The sequence below is a fragment of the Saccoglossus kowalevskii genome, chromosome 7 (genome assembly GCF_978046115.1).
Source record: "Saccoglossus kowalevskii chromosome 7, keSacKowa6.1, whole genome shotgun sequence".
Classification (NCBI taxonomy): Eukaryota; Metazoa; Hemichordata; class Enteropneusta; family Harrimaniidae; genus Saccoglossus; species Saccoglossus kowalevskii.
Genome location: NC_140647.1, coordinates 31732965 through 31753202, shown reverse-complemented (window position 1 = coordinate 31753202; position 20238 = coordinate 31732965). Strand labels below are relative to the sequence as shown.

The 20238-nt window shown below is 35.2% G+C and overlaps 2 protein-coding genes across 2 annotated transcripts; one reads left to right on the top strand and one right to left on the bottom strand.

Moving 5' to 3' along the window:
- Positions 1-865: 865 nt before the first annotated feature.
- On the bottom strand, positions 866-4365 carry LOC144354057 (uncharacterized). The gene is made up of 4 exons (XM_078010171.2): positions 4225-4365; positions 3347-3533; positions 2900-3085; positions 866-2380 (listed from the first exon to the last, which is right to left on the bottom strand). Exons 1-4 carry the CDS (start codon positions 4289-4291, stop codon positions 2281-2283), a joined length of 540 nt encoding a protein of 179 aa, XP_077866297.1. The 5' UTR covers positions 4292-4365; the 3' UTR covers positions 866-2280.
- A 335-nt stretch (positions 4366-4700) lies between these two features.
- On the top strand, positions 4701-19541 carry LOC100371368 (putative GTP-binding protein 6). Its single transcript, XM_002735777.4, has 7 exons — positions 4701-4859; positions 6023-6764; positions 7980-8209; positions 9171-9379; positions 13181-13329; positions 16472-16636; positions 17655-19541. Exons 2-7 carry the CDS (start codon positions 6049-6051, stop codon positions 17791-17793), a joined length of 1608 nt encoding a protein of 535 aa, XP_002735823.1. The 5' UTR covers positions 4701-4859; positions 6023-6048; the 3' UTR covers positions 17794-19541.
- The last annotated feature ends 697 nt before the right edge of the window (positions 19542-20238 follow it).

The following is a 20238-nucleotide window of genomic DNA, read 5'->3' as shown; positions in this document are numbered from 1 at the left end:
AGGACTTAGAACTCAACTCCAGGGATAGGGATGACCTAGAACCCAACTAGATGGATAGGGAGGACTTAGAACTCAACTCCAGGGATAGGAATGACCTAGAACCCAACTAGATTAATAGGGAGGACTTAGAACTCAACTCCAGGGATGGGGATGACCTAGAACCCAACTAGATGGATAGGGAGGACTTAGAACTCAACTCCAGGGATAGGGATGACCTAGAACCCAACTAGATGGATAGGGAGGACTTAGAACTCAATTCCAGGGATAGGGATGACCTAGAACCCAACTAAATGGATAGGGAGGACTTAGAACTCAACTCCAGGGATAGGGATGACCTAGAACCCAACTAGATGGATAGGGAGGACTTAGAACTCAACTCCAGGGATAGGGATGACCTAGAACCCAACTAGATGGATAGGGAGGATTTAGAACTCAACCCCAGGGATAGGGATGACCTAGAACCCAACTCGAGGGATTGGGATGGCCTAGATTCCAGCTCGAGGATAGGGATGACCTAGAACCCAACTAGATGGATAGGGAGGACTTAGAACTCAACTCCAGGGATAGGGATGACCTAGAACCCAACTAGATGGATAGGGAGGACTTAGAACCCAACTCCAGGGATAGGGATGACCTAGATTCCAGCTCGAGGATAGGAATGACCTAGATTCCAGCTCGAGGATAGGGATGGCCTAGATTCCAGCTCGAGGATAGGGATGGCCTAGAACCCGACTCGAAGAATTTTGGCCGGGGGGGGGGTTACTTGCACATTAAGTGGGTAAGGGTGTGCAGCCCACCTCTCGTAAACCATACTCACTTCTAAACCATTTTTTTCAGCGCAAAATAAAAACACCCAGCTTACAACTTTCGCAACCAGTGAACGCATCCGGGCGATGCATTTTATTCAGCCTTTTCCAGTTTTTGGACCTGTGAAAAAGTAAATAAACGCTACACACTTCTAAACCAAAACATTGATAAATGACCACCCACTTCTAAACAAAAAACGTGAAATGACATCCCAGTCGGGCAGCACATACCCGTATTGCACTTCTATGGAGTGCCCCCCCCCCCTCGGGGGGGGGGGGGAGGTGGTGATCTAGAACCAAACTCGAGAGATTGGGATGACATAGAATCCAACTTGGGGGATAGAGATGACCTAGAACTAAACTCGAGGGATATGGATGACCTAGAACCTAGCTCGAGGTATAGGGAGGACTTAGAATTCAACTCGAGGAATAGGGATTACTTAGAACCCAACTCAATTTGCTACTTAAATGCATTCTTGTTTATTTATCATATTCATACTCGCTAGTTCCAGTTATCCAGTTATGTGTAGTAGGGAAAACAGCACACAATACAAAAAAAACTTTACATCTTCATTGTTAGAGTATTTATTTAGTGTTGTCATCAATCACCCACTATCCCACGCTGATGTCCCGTAGAACGCCACAGAGGGCGCACGATACGCATTGCTCCCACTAAAAGTTCCTATTGAGCATTGACGACAAAAACATTGTCTCGCGCATTATAAATGTGTTTACTCATTGATAAAAGTTTAATTTAGGCCACCGCCTCATCCTGTGACAGTACCTATTCTTTCCAGTGGCAATTAAGTATCTGTATTTTAAACACATGCTTAGTTCCATAGAATGAATCAATACTAGCTAATGTTGTACCGAAAATGTCTCGAAACTGTTAACGTTATACGCACTATTGGAAATTGTTAGTTCAAAGTTGTTTTAAAAATAAAAAGTATGAATAACACCAAAGCAATGATTTATATGTCGCTGTTGACATTTAATAGTAATGTCGTTCTTACATCATGTGCTAACAGATTCAAATATGTCAAAAGTTACGAGTAGTATTCCTTCCCGATAGATTCAGCATTTTTGTGTTTTTTTTTTATCAATTATGGCTGTTGCTTGTACATTCTTATACATTCTTCCATTCTTGTACATCAAAGTACTTGTAAGAATTTTTCCTTGTTTGTAGGGCGGTTGTACGTCAACAATTTATATAGATCAATAATGTCATCCCATTTTAAGACATCACGAGTTGAATTCCCGATTACCTCACGAGCTAGGTTCCACAAAGCATTTAATAGTCTCTGCCTCCAATTGTAACCAAAAGCAAATCACTATCATTTGTTTAACAACCTTACTTGCGCATGACGTCAATATCAGAAATATGGAAAAAATTGGGGAAACATCATTCGTAAAAACATAAATAAAAAAACGAAATGTTCATTCATAGAAGGGTAGCAGTAACAGCGATATATGTCTACCATCCCATTGTTATCACCACGTCTTCACTTCGTTGCTGATGCGACAAGTTAGTGCTAGCGCCCTCAACGTCCACTTTGTCTGAACGTCTACATTCTCTGTCAAGAAAAGATACATATGTTAGAATATGTGATTTTACAGAAAGAGTTTGGTTTATTTTACCTTATTTAAAAACAATAATTTCCAAAATAACGACTTCGATTAACTTCTTAAAATACTAGTATTTAATTACAAGAAGTACATGACAAAGTTTCCGATGATTGGTATTAATAAAAGAAACCCGTAACAATGGGGGAAGGGTGACCCCCAGACTTTTCAGGCCGCCCAGAAAATTTTTCGAAAAAAGTATACATCATTTCTCGGATTATACTTCCATTTTCATAACATGCGTATGAAGTACATGAGACATTTTTTCGCCAAGGTAATTTTTTATGGTTTGAACAACGCTTTTTAGTCAATAACAGCTACAATTGTAGATCACTTTCCGGACGCTTTTGCTCAAAAAAAACACCATTTTGTTGCACATGTGTATAAGGCTCTCCGTTTTCTTGGGACCCGGGAGTAATGACCCATCGAACGGGACAATATTCCCGCATTGCACTGTGGGATATACTTACTTACAACAACACGTGCAAAAGCAAATCGAATCCAGAATGATGTCACACCAGAACTTGGCTCTCTTTTTGACTCTACCGACAAACTTGAACGTGTCCGACTGACAGTAGCAACACAGAAACACCAACACGATTACGCTGCCGCATGATGCACCCACAACTATGGCAATAGTTTTGAACCGTTCTTTCCTGAGAACAAAACAACTGATACGTATGATATCAAATAAGCTTTGAAAAAAAAATGTGGTCAGTGCACGGGAACCTCAATACGCATAGGCGTGATTCGCGAAAAAAGTTCCTATACATTTTCATCATGGCAAAAACAAGTCCGAAAACTTGTTAACGATTTGTGGCTAAGATGGCTCAAAATCAAAAGTGCTATCAGCATTATGACCCCAACAACAGCAAAAACAACAACAACAACAACAACAACTATCATCAAAAACTTACTTGGTAGCGTCTTGCTCGCTTTGAGATTGGCAACAACTGTAGTAATTGCCGTCAGCATCTGGCCTGTCGTTATAGCAACACTCTGTATACGTGTTAATGTTGTTATTTTCGTCTTCTTCTGGACAAATGTACGTGTCTCCGTCTGAATAATCTGGATCTACCGGACATACGGTGTCTGCTGCCTTTGCTGTCATAGAAACAGAGGAGTTTATGTCTCAGGCTAAACCCGGTTGTAGTTTTATGACGAAACATTTCATTTATTTGTTCAGAAACGTGAGTGCGACACCATATGCACACAAGTAAAACAAGTGAAAGACATCGACACTTTCTCTCGGTGTTAGTAACTATTGGCAACTGTTAAACATTCCCAAACAACACCATATATTATTAAATTAAAAACGTTGTTTTGTTCGCGCACAACATAGTTTTCAGTTGATGGCGTCATGAACTACTTAAGTGGCCCTACGTGAAGATTTGCCTTATTAATAAAAAACGCGTGTTTTTACGCTTTTTGTAATTTCGTCGTTAATATTTAAATTTAATATGCAGTAAAAATAGTTTAGTTTTAGATTATTCATAATAATACTAGCGGTGTAATTAATGTTTCATTGTACTAATATCGCAAACACATACGCCATTCTTTTAATTTTTATAAATAGAAACCCCTCATTTTTTATATAATAACTAACAATCAAGAGAATAGGTTTGTGGTCGCGGTAGTAATGTCATGACTTCAATTGATTGTCTAAATGACAAACACGAGAAAGAAAAACAGCAAATTCTAATAATCAGTTTAAATATTCTGAATAGCTTGATGTCACTCTGTTGAAACGTATTGCACAGTTACAATTCTGTTACTACTCGGACCTTATACTCACCTGTAAGCACTGCGGATAAGAAAAATAAAACTACAAGTTTACCACGAGGCAGCGAATACCCCTCCATTCGATGCCTATTTACTAATTGGTCGCCACCAGAGTACTGTGTACGAGCCAACTAAATTATTTCAGAAATATCTCACGTACAATTTTATTGTCAAAGTAATATTTGACTTACTTTATTACAATTGGCGTTATTGTAAATCTGCCCTGTAACATGAATATATTTAACTGTTACTGTGAAGACAAGTTTCTGATACTATGGCATCATAAGCCTAGTTGAATATAATTCAGTTTTTTGGGGCATTTTCATGTAATACACATATCGATCTGCTGTGACCTGTTCGCAAGGCAACATGAACAATCGATTGATCGATTTCACTGACAAAATACACAAAATATCCTTCCGTGGGATCAAGCAGGTGTTTTTTTAACCTTGCCTTCGAGGGCGCTATTCAACAACAGACAACATGGCTGCGTACATGGTGGAAATGTGTTTTGTGATCGCCTTGACAGAATACTCTGATACCACCAGAATTGTACGCATACAGAAATCATAGAGACTGAATATGTACTCAGAGATCAGGTTATGAACTATTTTGTTCATGATCAACGCCATTTTCAAAGTTTAAAAGGTAAAACTCTCCCGAACTTCGGAATCTGAACCTGACTCGACCATTATCATCTGTCGCTGCTCCACTTTTCGCTGTAGTGGCTGCAACAAGGGTGTCACAAACCAGCAGTGAAAACAAGTTCAATGTAACAACACTCGGCGCAAACTAAATAATATACACCTCTTGCAGTTTGTGTACGCTGTCGATGCAGATATTCCCAGGCTAGTCATGATGACAAGGGTTGAACCATTTATAATTTGGGGGTGATTCTTTAATGTCATCATTATACTTTTCTCCCCATAAAATATGTTGGGTTTATAAAAATGTGGAGCACACCACTATACGTCTTAAAGGTCGATGGTCGTCGCATCGCGCATGTGCAGCATTTTTGTTGATAACATTGATTTTCCCCACATCCAAATTCGCTCTTTCAATGAAAATAACAAGTTTTGACCTGGGCGTGACATGAACTAAGTGCTGTCTGTCGGTGACTCCTTTGATGCCTTTCAATTATCAAAGAAATTACTTAGTTAAATCTTAGGAACTTCTCAGTTTGTACTCGTTGGTATCAAAGTCGCCATCATTGTTAATATGGGACCCATATCATAGTGCATGCGTGGCGCCTACCCCTCTATAGTTCAATTTTCCATCCTTTGCAAAATCCAAAATGGAGTCAAGACATTCCTTCCCAATCTCTTACCTATAGGTCTTTGCGCTTCACACAATGATAAGTAACGCGCATCGAACTGTGTGAAGTTTGATTTCTTCCCTTTAGTGTAAGCACAATGTAGGTAAAAACCAATAGAAAAACAATAATAGAATCGTAGAGTATGCACATGCACAATTACCGGTACCATGACAGCATCATTTTAATCGTTAATTCTCTAAGTATATCCATTCAATGAGTCAAACTGTGATAGTGGCTATGTCCATATTAGGGCATTACATGACATCATTACTGTACATTATCAGACTATTTATTGTGATCACTAAATCATGTTTTATTGGCAAATTCTGCTCATTTGCATAATGTTAGGCGAATAATAATGTGTTATAGTGAGGACTTAAAAAAGAATATGATATTTGATGCAAATTAGATTGCAAAATCTAATCACAGTTAAAACTAAAACATTTACAGTGATTTTCAGTCAGTAATTAATGATTTCATCTAATTTTTGTTTTAGGACATAAATTCAGGATACAGTAAGGTATGAGGAAATTACCGTCATTGTTCCGTTCAATCTTAAGTCATCCAAATCTATCTGGGGTAATCGTCAGATGCAAATACTCACTTAAATTGTGGGATGGAAAGAGTGTTTTACCATTCACAAGTGCATATGCAATTAGGTGTTTATCTTGCACCAAAAAGGTTTGGAGTAAATCCTACCAATCCACTGGCTTTGGGTCAGAAAGCAAAGAACTTGATTCAAACGAGGAACTAGAGCTGATTCAAGGTCCCCAATTTGAAGATGAAGAGTTACAGTCTCACTACGAGCGACATCACTTATCCCCAGTGTCCGGACACAAAGTATTTGTCATTCAGCCAGAAGTGAAATGGGGGCCGAGAAAACAACACCTAACGACAGGAGATTTACAACGACAGGAAGCTGTGACGCTTATTGAGACGCTAGAAAACTGGTCAGTTGTTGATTCACTGACGGTATCGCTCAAGAAACCGGGTCATAAGCATGTATTCGGCAAGGGGAATTTTGCTATGTTGACGAACCTCATAAAGTCGATGAGTAGCGTCACTGCAGTGTTCATGAGTGTTGAAATGCTTACTGGACTGCAACACAAACTTTTGGAAGAAGCATGGGGTGTTCATGTTTATGACCGCTATACAATTGTGTTGAATATTTTCAAGGAGCATGCTGTGACGAAAGAAGCAAAGCTTCAGATAGCATTAGCAGAAATTCCATATCTAAGGTAACTGAATTTGAAAATTTTCCCTAAGGAAAGATCACACAGTCTGGTACTTTCTGTAGACACAAGTCAATGAGAATTTCGCAATAAAAATTTTCACATGAACTTTCAGGTAGTTTGCTACCATTAAAACGAGAACAGATTTCCTTGATGTTCACACTATGGTTATTTTATGCTGTTCACAGATAAATATATATGCTCAGGGGTTTTTCTAGAAAAAAAAAACTGCAAGAGGGAGCACTACAATTCAGCGGTGCCACCAAGTGGGGGAGATAGGGTTCTCCCTACCAGGGTGTGGCGTTATTGATAATTGTAAATTAAAATGGCTTTCTTGGGGCCAAACTTACTATCAGACACGTCACAGTTGAAGATTGTGGCCACATTTGATCCCTGGTCAATCAGAATTTTATGGTTGCCAGAGGATTTGCTCCCCAGGGTAAGGGGGCATGGCCATGGCATGAGGCCCCGCCTTCCCTTGTTTAAACAAAACCCCTGATGCTAACAAAACACAGAATAAATTTCCATGAAAGTGGTGATTTGTGAGCCATTTACTATTGGTTCTTATGGTAAAAATGCTATCTATATTTCAAAATGTCATTTGGTCACATATGGCTGGAAATTATAAGTATAAGATGGGTTGTTCAGAGTTACTGAGACATTTTGATTATTAGTGTTAATTTTTTTTTATATAAAATAATGCTTTATTCTGGTTTTCATGAAGATTGTTTCAAAAATGTCAATTTTTTCATCTTTTAGGCAGGTTTTCTTCACATAAAAATTTTGACAGATTGTTTGACATTTTGCGATCTACCTTAATGCATAGTTTTAGCCAGTGCGCCCTCTAAGCTAATATGATGCAGAAAGGTTTGCTGTGATGCAACTAATTATGTTAATTCATTGATGCATAATTGATGCAACTGACATAAATCTTATGATGCATACATCGAACATTGGTAAAACAAAATTCACAATTTATAAAAAAAAATAAGTGTAAATATGAAGGAAACCACATTATTCCGTTTGTGCCTTAAGTTACATACTTTTTTATTCTTTTATTGAAGTCCTTTCTTCCCGGTAGTCATTAGACTCAATTGGATTTCCCCTATTATGTTGGGATGCCAACAAAATAGGTCCTTCTAGACAGCATGTACATTTGTGTTAGCATTCTGACATAAGGGCCGAGTTGCAGATGCAAATCAATTTGTATTTTATTTTCAGATCTCGTTTGAGAGGTATGGTTTCAAATATGGACCAGCAAAGTGGTGCTCAACAGTATATTGGTGGGGGTGGTGAGACTTTGCTAGAAGTGCAGAGACGGATGCTGGATGAACGGGAAATGAAAATAAAGAAAAGGTTATCCAAGCTGAAGAAAAGACGAGAATTATTGAGGACCATCAGAAAAAAGAAACAATTTCCAACTATATCGGTCGTAGGTTACACAAATTCAGGTTAGATGATGCAGTTATCCATTGTGAATTCTTTAAAACAGGTGTTAGTTGTTGAATTTATCACAAGCATGAGAAATTGTATTTCCAATTTTATGGCATGATCGGCAAGAGCATTATGTGTGAAGCATATTGTATAATTTCGCAGTTGATACCTTTTCAATGGTGATCTGTATGTCAACCAGTTGTGAACTTCAGGTCATTCATGTGTGAATCACCTAGTGATGTTATGTTTAAAGCAAAAGAAGCCTATCAAATCAGAGATTGAACAAACATACCCAATACAAATGGTGCAGTTTCAGGCATTCAATGGCATGCAATAAAAATACATTCTTCCATATTAGTGGTGTTCATGTTACAGATCGCAACACGTGTCGAGTGTCTGGATCGAGTTGGCTCATGCAGAAATGTGTGTGTGAATGGTCAAAACCTTGTCGACACATGTATAAAAAAACTTGAACCCAGTGCCAATAGAAAGTCAGAACCTAAACTCTGCATGTGCCAAGATTTACTTCTTGAAAGCTTGACACAAACCAAAATTATGCTCTCAGTGGGGAACTTAAGAGAACATATACTTATTCATGACATGGCAATGGAGGGAAGTGCAGCTAGATATGGTAAGATGCTGTAGTAATGAATGAAATGAATGCAGAACGTTGTTCATTTCATTAGTTTAGTCTAAAACAGAGCACATAAATTTACAGTGTATTCCCCTCATTTAGCTATTTGGATTCATAACAATGTTTGAGTGGACAGCTAAGATTTTTGTATTTTCAGTTTAAATTAGACTTGCATACAGTCTCTTGTTCACACATTTATTTCACGGTAACCTGAATTTTTTCGCCATTTATACATTCCCAGAATATATTATTTTATTGAAAAAATAACAAAAAATAAACAAGAAAGTCTAAGGTTAAATTTGTAAAATTATAATTTTAACTTTTCTCTATATCTTCCAATTCAGGTAAAACTACACTGATAAAAAGTCTTACTGGAGACCTTGACCTTTGCCCCCAGGACAAACTATTTGCTACACTGGACATCACTTCCCATGTTGGTCAATTGACCAATAGAATGAATGTTATTTACGTTGACACAGTGGGGTTTATATCGGCATTACCGCATAACCTAATAGACGCGTTCTCTGCAACGCTGGAAGATGTTATGTTGTCAGTGAGTATACATATATCTTGACTATAATCTGGTGAAGATATTTGATCTGTCTTGTTTTGTCATATGGCAATGAAACTGTTGCAACAAAAATAATGAAAATCAAAATCAAACAGAATGATAATTATTATTTTGGTCTCTGAACTAAGAATAGTTCGCAAAGATATTGGTGAGTGGGCAGTATAGACAGGTGGTATTCGTACACAGGTTACTCATATGTTATGCCTTAGAACTGCCTAAAAGTGGTCACTATAGACAGGTGATCTTCATACACAGGTTACTCATATGTTATGCCTTAGAACTGCCTAAAAGTGGTCACTATAGACAGGTGATCTTCATACACAGGTTACTCATATGTTATGCCTTAGAACTGCCTAAAAGTGGTCACTATAGTCAAGTGGTCTTTGTACACAGGTTGCTCATATGTTATGCCTTAGAATCACCTAAAAGTGGTCACTATAGACAGGTGGTCTTCATACACAGGTTGCTTATATGTTATGCCTTAGAACTGCATAAAAGTGGTCACTATAGACAGGTGGTCTTCATACACAGGTTGCTCATATGTTATGCCTTAGAACTGCCTAAAAGTGGTCACTATAGACAGGTGGTCTTCATACACAGGTTGCTCATATGTTATGCCTTAGAACTGCCTAAAAGTGGTCACTATAGACAGGTGGTCTTCATACACAGGTTGCTCATATGTTATGCCTTAGAACTGCCTAAAAGTGGTCACTATAGACAGGTGGTCTTTGTACACAGGTTACACATATGTTATGCCTTAGAATCACCTAAAAGTGGTCACTATAGACAGGTGGTCTTTGTACACAGGTTGCTCATATGTTATGCCTTAGAACTGCCTAAAAGTGGTCACTATAGGCAAGTGGTCTTTATACACAGGCTGCTCATATGTTATGCCTTACAATGGCCTAAAAGTGGTCACTATAGACAGGTGGTCTTTATACACAGGTAGCTCATATGTTATGCCTGAGAATGGCCTAAAAGTGGTCACTATAGGCAGGTGGTCTTTATACACAGGTAACTCATATGTTATGCCTGAGAATGGCCTAAAAGTGGTCATTATAGACAGGTGGTCTTTATACACAGGTTGCTCATATGTTATGCCTTGGGACAGCCTAAAATTGGTCACTGTAGTAAAGTGGCCTTTGTACACAGGTTGCTCATGAGGTATGTTATGGGACTGCCTAAAAGTGGTCATTATAGGCATGCAGGTGGTCTTTATATGGAGGTGGTTATTAACACAGGACTGTGACTGTACTATATATTATATTATATTACTTTTCTTTCATCATTTGGGGATAGCTTAGCATTTGTTGATACATCTGTGTACCTATGTGTAACTTTATGTATAACTCAATGCGACACTGTATTTGTATAAACATCATTGCAACTAGGTGTTCATCCACACTACATGCCGGCTACAAGGGGCATTATTTACTAAGAAAGCTACACAACTTCGAAGACTTTTCAGAGTTTTACTAACCACTGTATTTTTTCTTACTAAACTGTACCAAATATGAGTGGGTAATTGCTAATGGGACTGCCTAACACAATGCAATATCAACTTCTTACCATTAAATGTTTTTAAAGCTGGGGATTCATCACCTACACATGCGTTAGATGGGCATAGCATGTCAAGCTTTTTAGTGTTTTTAGCATTGTTGTTATCGTCGCTTGGGACTCAATTCCCGCACATGCGCAGGTGACGACGCTCCCACTTTAATTACGATAACTCTCATCCATTATAGGTCAACAAAAATAAAAGGTTAATCTTACATGCCATATTAAAATGCAACATATTTATGACCCGTAAACTACAGACTGTTAATAATTTATACTTTGTCGTTCCATATACATGTATCCTGAAGACTATTATCATATATTATGGGTGTAAACCTATCGCTTACAAGGAGAAAACATTTTATGGAAACCATTTAAAACAGGAGTTTATACTATAAAAATAATGTTTTCCTTTATTTGTCATTCCTTATATAGCTCCTAGCAAGTATCCAAAATTTACAGACATGAATATACTATTCCCTCTGTGTCATATTTGTTTAGAATCCTGGGCAAATGAAAATAGCAGGCCATAATCCTGTAACAACAGACCTAAATAAATAAAAAGGCTCTCGGCAGTGCTAAGCGTAGGCGGTCGGGGGGTTTATAGAAAGTAGACGGCTCTTAACGAAACCCCTAGGTGAGTTATAAGCATTAGGAATGATCACTTGCCATGGAAATTGAGGTCTGACATACACCATCAGACTTATTGAAATCACAACAAAATTTCTACAATAGAACACTTTCCTTATACCTTTGCTAGTTCCACAATGTGCAGTGTTTTCTGTTGTAAATGCATTTTGCCCAACTTTTTTAAATGATAACAAACGACAAAGTTTTTTTTTTGTCGCAGTATATTATAATATTGAAAGCATATTTTGTGACTGAAAACTCACTAGCAGTTGGCAACAGCAGTATGTTGCTTGTTGAAGGTTTGAGATGAGATGCTGCCTTTCTATTGGTCAGAATCATGTTTGAACAAGGCATTTGGTATTCTGTGGAATAGTGAATTGATCCTATATCCTAAACAGTGCAAATTGAGATGGGAATGTAGGGCCAGTGTGAATGTTGATTATTAGGACATTAAGTCGCAGTTAGTCATTCCAGTGTTCATCCTAAGCAAATTTGGCAATTAGTAATGTTATAATTTTTATCTCAAAAATCTGCTTTCATTCAGGTGCATTTGCATATATAATCTGGGGTCGAAGGGTTGTCCCAGACAAACAGATTTTAGCTGGGACAGGTAAATGTACAAATTGCATGTTCCCATGGACAGGTTAAAAAAAATTTTTAACCATCCAAATGGGGTTGCATCAAATTGCTAAATTATGATGAACTAAAATTGAATAATTTATAATAATAATAATAATAATTATATTATAATAATAATATAATAATAATAATAATTTTACATTGGGTTATAGCAAAAAAGTGATATTTTCTGATATGTGATGGAATTTATGTAAATAAATGAATAATATTAGTTCAATAGCCTCTCTGTTGTACATATATAATCAGCTAAATTTGAAAGTTAATATGTGAAAATATTGTTAGAATATTTTTCGTTCAGTAGCATATTTCCAACAAGTCGATCCTGATCTTTGATTAAATTGTCATTACATCTGTGGCATGTGCTGTCTTTACTAGAGTTATGGTTGTGTGTGTCTACCTTTTTCTATTTCCAGATTGTGGTTGCTAATTCTAAATTTTGTTTTTTTTCTCACAGTCTAGCTTATTTAAATAATTCTAGTTTATTTAAATATTTTTCTAAATTGTAGTTTGTCTTAAGTTTTGCATAAGTTCTCAGTTTACTTTTTTCATTTGAAATAATTTCTCTTCATAAATTCACAAATTCACTTTCCAAAGATTTTTTTAAGATGTTATTGATTTGACTTTTTTACTACTAAAAAGTGAATGAAATTTAAAATTGATTGTATTGCTTTTATATTTATATTATTGGGTAGTTTTTGTTTTAGGTAAGCCTATTTTGTTAGATTATCATCTGGGAGTTTCTTTATGTGCAGCCAGTATTTAATGGCCTGTATTTTTGCACAGAAAAAAGTGGACATTGACCTCTGCTCTAGATGCCATGCCTGGACATTTTATTCATTTTTGTTTACAAAATTTAATATTAATTTTGTCAGTTATTGTTTTGTCCCATATTTAAATGTTTCTTGAATTGCCCAATTTGATACATGGATTTTCACATATTTATTTTATATGTTGCAGGATTTAATTATACATATTCGTGATGTGAGCCATCCTGACACTGTGGCACAGAAAGACAACGTTCTTAGAGTACTACAGGAGATGGGAGTACCTGATGAACTAACCAATAACATGATAGAAGTGTGCAATAAAATAGATGTCTTAGAAAAGTAAGTCACTTATAATTGATAAATGTGATTTATTTTTGCACATCCTATTAGAGTACGTAACAGCAGACATTTACGTTTTGGTCACATGGTTTGGGTGGGGTTATGACTACATGTGACCTCAATTATAAACATGATTTTAGGAATGTAATTGTGGTAATTAATTGTTTTCCAGTAGTTGATAATACTGGCACTTGGTTGAATATCACTAATACAAAATAAATATATCAGATCAGAAAAGAGATTGACAGTTTATTGCTCTGAACAATTAATAAAAATAAATATAATTAAATCCGACCTGAATTCCAAGAAAAATAGGTCTTGTGGTCATTGATGTGGAAAGTTATATAGATATAGTTATTTAACATAATAATATATAGTTATAGATATTTATGTCCCTAGAAACCAAACCATTGCCTAGGCAATCACATCCGATACCGCCATTTTGTAGCACATCTAGATAGTGCAATTAGTATAAAATCAATTTTTTTTCATATGTGCTTGAACAATATTGCAAGCGTTTTGTCAACGACTTCCTAGCAACCATGTCTTGCATATAAGATATTGATTATCAGCTTGGTTATTTGTTTTTGGAACATAACAGCCGTGGAACACATTCAAAACATCCTCTGAACTATTTGTCAATGAAAATTATTTCATTTTCATAAATTCATTATTTCATTATTTTCCAAGACATTGATGAAATTCTTTTTGATTCTTGGTCCAAACTTATGATTTTCAAAATAGCCTATTTTAACGTGGAGTAAAGTTTTTTCTTTATGTAGTACAATTAAAAACATAAATGACTTAAAATATAGCAACTACTACCTTTACTGACTCAAGGTAACAGGCAAATAATGCATTAATAAATTGAACTGTGATTAAAAGACTCTCTATCAGTTATTAAGCATGCTACTATAACAACCTATACATATTCTGAAAGCTTAGATATAGGCGAATACGGTATTGCATATTCTCCAATGGTAGAATGGTAGGTCAAAGCAATCTACAAATGCTTCCACTCTATGTGAGGTTTTCAGCTCCTCACTTATTCTGAAGTGTTTTTTGTCAGCAGTTTTTCATATCAATGTACAAGAGACCTGTGTCTTGATTTTTTTTTTCTGTGTGTTATTTTCTAATTTGTTTAATTACATCAAAACTATCTACAGAATTGTTGGTAGCATGTCTATAGTTATTTGGCAATAACTAAGATAGATAAAGAAGAAAATGAGAATCATTCTGTCTACAGTGCTATGAAAATCTAGTGCAAGTTACAGGTTCATCATATACACTGAAAGTGTTAAAAAGTGTTTTTTTTTTCAATATAGTCAGAATAGTCAAAAACGACAGTAGCAAAATTGGCTGTAAGGTGATTTTATGTGTATGGCATATACTCTACTGTATTTGTCTATCTCAGCTTTCAGCTGATCTATCGTTGTTTCAGTAGCATGGGAAAGTCTGTAATCAAAAAATGGAGTCCAGTTGGTTGAATCAGATACTTAAGAGTCGTGGAAATTAGGTCATACAATAATCTTACTTTTATTTCCCCTGAGGGAAAGGTGGTAAGATCACATCTGGTGTACATGACAGCTTTTATAAATAATTGCTGACTGTAGAGACATATTTATGAGTGAATATTGTATTAATTAAAATTATATAAAAATGATAATCAGTCTTCATCAATATGAAGTGAAACTGTACACTACTAAACTCATGCACTCCACACTGTGTGTCAATATCTGATTAGGTTTAAAGGGGAAGTCCAGGCATGATAAAAAAGCTCTGTGAATGCAGGGGAATGTGTTTTATAGCTTATATTCATCTTTTTAAATATTTTATAGTATACAATGTCCACCATTTTGATTTTTCTGTAAGGAATTGTTCGTGAAATATAACATTACAACATCTGTTGCAAAAAATAAAAAAAAATGAATTTGCGAAATACAAATTGTCATGGTGCATATCACTTGTGTATATAATTATATTAATAGAAATGTGCAGCTAATTTTTAGCTGTTCCATGACTGTTCCTCTGAAAGCTGAAGAACCACTAATTGGATTTTGATTAAACTTGGTGCATAAAAACTCTGGGACCATATGCAGACCTGATTAGTTTTGGGTAAACATCTGTGCATACTAATTACCTAATTTGCATAAGGATTAATCAATTTCCGGCTTTTTCACTGATTTGTAAAGTATATGTACTAATTATCACATTACAATGAAACTTGGTACTTAGATGTCATAGATAAATGCACAGACCTGATAAGATTTGGATTAATATCCATATATATTAATTACATAATTTGCAAGTTTAGTAAATGTTTGGCTTTTCCGTTGATATTTCAAGTACTAATCATTACATTCCTTTGAAACTTGGTACATAAATACTCTAGAACAATACACAGACCTGATAAGTTTTGGGTTAATACCAATGCATATTAATTACTTAATTTGCCTAATTAGTAAATTTTTGGCTTTTTTTCTGATATTTCAAGTACTCATTAAATTTCAATGAAACTTGGTACATACATAGATGCTCTAGGACTATGGTCAAACCTAATTAGTTTTGACTAAAACCTGTGCATAATAATCACCGAATTTTCATAATATTTTTTTGTTCTAATCACATTTTAAATGAAGATATTTGTTTATATGTGTGTAACACATTTTCATTGTAAAACAAAGACAGGAACGTGAAATACTAATCATTATGATCAATTTTTAAAAGGCTGTGGTGATTAACACCTCATAATAGAGGTAAAAAAATCACATAGTGGTGTTCTAATTGCAAAAGCAGGCATCAGAGGCTTGTCTAAAAATAACATTGCAAACTGATTAGCAAATTTGATCTGCATTGGATTTCAAACGTTGTGTGCAGCGCTAGTAAAAATGACATACTACCAGTAAACTAAGCCTGATTCTTGCTCTTACAAATCCATGTAGATTGAAAACATGTCTTCAACTTGGCTCATATTGAGAAAGTTTTGTTTGTAAAAAAAATGGAATCATTACTTCTGCTTTTAGTAGTGCAGACATAATCATAGACCTCAGAAAATAAGGTCTATGACACAATGCACTGTAATGATATAATCATAACAATAAGACTCATACAATGCCATTAAACTATAATGTTTCATTTCCAGACAAACGACAAACCCTCATACTAGACAGACAGCAGGTATAATGGTTTCCGCCTTGAATGGAACAGGACTTCAATTACTGAAGAAGGAAATTGAAAAGAGTTTGTTAAAAGTAACAGACATTGTCTCGAAGACGTTACGAATACCTATGAATGGGCCTCAGTTGAGGTGAGTGACCTTTATTTCAACAGCAGCCAATGGTTTGAATTATGTTTGTGATAAGTCGTACTTTGAAGGTTACCGGGGGGGGGGGGGGGTATTTTATATAATTACTCCATGACATCTAAACTGTACTGTGTGAGCATTTATAGAGCTTTATTTGAAAATGTTATGTGAAATATTAAATGGATTAAATATATATATTAAACATTAAAATATCAATGCTTTTTAGCATGTCAGATTACTAGCAATTGTTTTTGCTTACCATTTGATTTTGATTTTAAATTTCCTTTGTACTGCCTTTGAATAGTTTTTCAATGTGCAGGGATTATTAAGATTCACTTTTGTTCCAAATTATTGTAGTATGCAGTAATTCGAAATGAGACAAATTCCTGGTGAATAATTGTCCAATAATTGTCAGACCAAACTTTTCAAGGCGAGTTTTCATTCCAGTCCGTATCCCTTGCATAAACTATCACTCTTCTAATCTGTACCATTATAAAGTGTTGTAATACCACAGCTTTCGAAATCTGTCATATGTTACTGTGTTGAGCTGAATACCAGAATAATAACAAGGGCCGAATGTGTAGTTTACCTATGATGTGAGTGATTCAAATCATATGTGTGTGTTGAACTTGTGAGACGAGAAATAATTACATTAAATAGGAAAAGATTGTCAATACATAATTAGGCAAAATTGTAATTATTTCTTTCGTAGTCTAGTTTTGTGTTCACGGTACACTGTTGTTGAGTTTGTTTTGTTTTCTACCAAAATAAAAATCCAATGTGTATATGTAATTAATATTTATTTACATGTGACATAATAATGTGTAGATGCATGATGGAATTCAGAGGGAAATAAACGACCTGGACGTACATAGTAGGATACACCTGATATACGCATTACCTATAAAGCCGAACAACAGAGAGACCACTGCATAACTGCATAATGTCTCTTTTAAAATAATTCAAGTACTTTGTAACTATAGATAGTTGACATGTATTTTCTAATATTTTCTTTTCTCAGCTGGCTGTACAAGACAACTACAGTGACAAACACAAATGCTTCTGAAGATTCTGAACATTTACATGTTAATGTAATTATGACTAAATCTACTTATGCAAAATTTAAATCGAAATTTGGAGACCTTCGTGTGGGAATGTAAGATATATTAGTATTTTATTTCTAATTGATCTTTGCTCTGGTTTCTTGTTGTTTTTGTTCTGAGAAATTGAGAAATGAATAAAACGAATCTGTAATCAATATGCTTTCTTTGGGATACAGATGATACAATTGATTCTGAACAGTAGTTTGGATAATCAATGTTCTGAAATAATTGATCACATGATGTATACATACAATACTAATGGAAACTTTCTTAGTCAGAAAATGAGAACTTAGGATTGACCTCCATGTGTCTGTTCATCCATATCTCACAGCATATGCTTGCACTGATCAAGCTCACACTTCATACATACCAAATTAATGATGGCCGATTAGCAGCCACTTTAATGCCAACAAATCCATCATTTTCATCATTTTGGAATTGAGAATCTATCATGTGTTAAGTAATTTGATTTATTGTTAGTACATATATTAAACACAATAGCACCTTGATGCACTGTATTTTTATTTATTTGTTTTAATCAAGTTCAAAATGGTTAAATATTTAGCAAATATTTTGTCATTTTAGTAAAACAATATAAATTGGATGTGAATGATTTTTTGGAAGAAGTTCATGACAACCGAGTACCCAACTACTTTCTTGTGGTTGAACTCAATCTTTGTTTAATTTCAAACATCAAGTCGCTTGTTGGAGAGTATTTTTGTTATTTGATATTGATATATTTGATATGTTATATAGGTACAGGTACCTTGCTTGGACGGACTTCTACCAGATTCGTTTGAGACAGTATTATTCTTTTTTTCAGTGAATATTTTTTTGGCATTTTTGGATGGACGTCTATTAGATTAGATAAATCTTTATCTTCACACACGATTTTGTCATTTTTGACACAAAAAGATATTTTCAACTACTTCTTGAAAACTACCAGTCCGATTGCTTTGTACTCAAGGTGTACATAATTTGTTTGAAATTTGGTTGGCATGTTGAACTACTTTTTCATAGGTTAACTAACTGCGTTTTGTCTTATGGGTGTGTTACTTGACTTGGCTACCACAATGTTCTTGAAGGACAGCTGAGCTATTTCAACTATTGTTTACAATTCATGCTATAATATTTTATAAGGTACATTGAGTTTAATAAAGTGTATGTACTATTAATTGAGGAACACATTGGCTAGTATTTTTTTATTTCTGCACTAATATAGTTAGAAATGTTTATATAATTCATGTTATATTATTCTATAATGGAAATTGAGATTAATACAGTCGTAGTATTCTTTGTTTTATGTAACTGTGGTGATTTTCTGTTCATAATATATTATTGGATTGTTTCATGTCTATATACATGTACTCACTTTTGTCATGCAAAAAAGATAGTGCATGATTACTTTGCTATCCATCCATACATAAGTTACTTAATCTAGGTTTTCAATTGACAAGGTTGTAATAGTTACACTATGTCATTTTTCTGATTGATTGCAAATGGCAGACTGTCAGCCATTTGTTTCTAAACGATGCATCTTCTACATACATGGACTGATCAAGTTAAAACTTCACACATACATCAGGCATCATCTTGGACACCATCAACACCGAAATGGCTGAGTGGCGGCTATCAACGATTTCAGTTCCAAAGAACCAAATCTCGTACATGTTTGTCGATTTTATGGTTATCGTCTCGGTAGTCATGTGATATCTCATGCTTATAATAAAAACTGGGACTAGTTCATTGGTTACGACATGTTTGTGTATATCTGCAAATTGGCATTAAATTGTGTGATCATGTTATGTTTTTTGCTGTTCATTAACAATTCCAAATCCTCTCATATTAGGAGCCCCAACTATCCGAGTAAAGAGCAATGATACATTTGCATGTATACACGTTTAAGGATGTATAAAGCATGCATTCAACTAGAAAAAAACAAACAATTGTAGCGATGGTTTAAGAGGATAATACATTTCAAGATACAGTGTGTTTTATTTTTTTGTGTGATTTTTCACGCATAAGAAAACATCGGTATTTGGGTTAGTCTAGAGAGTTGATCTCGACTCCCAGCTGCTCCACTGCGGTGATTTTTGGCATAGGTATTCTCTGATAGCTGCTAATGAAATCTGGCAAAGATGGTTTGTCTACCACTTTGAATTTGGAAAATACGACACCCCCCCCCCCCTTGTGAACTTTGACGATGTTTTTAAAAAATTGTAAAAATCTAGGTCACGCAACAGTAGACGAACTGGGAAATTGAATTGAAATCTTTTATAGTATCTCTAAGTACCGCGAACATAATTTCTGTGGCCTTATTTCAGTTTCTTTGAAAATAACACCTGTTTGCGCAGGGAATCGTGATTACACGGTTCCATTTTTTGTTTGAATATTTATTTCATTTTATTTGAAAAATAAGGTTTCTAAAAATATATAACTTGATGAGATTCAAAGAATATGTTACTTCAGAAATGTGCTATGCAATTGCAATAGCAATAACCT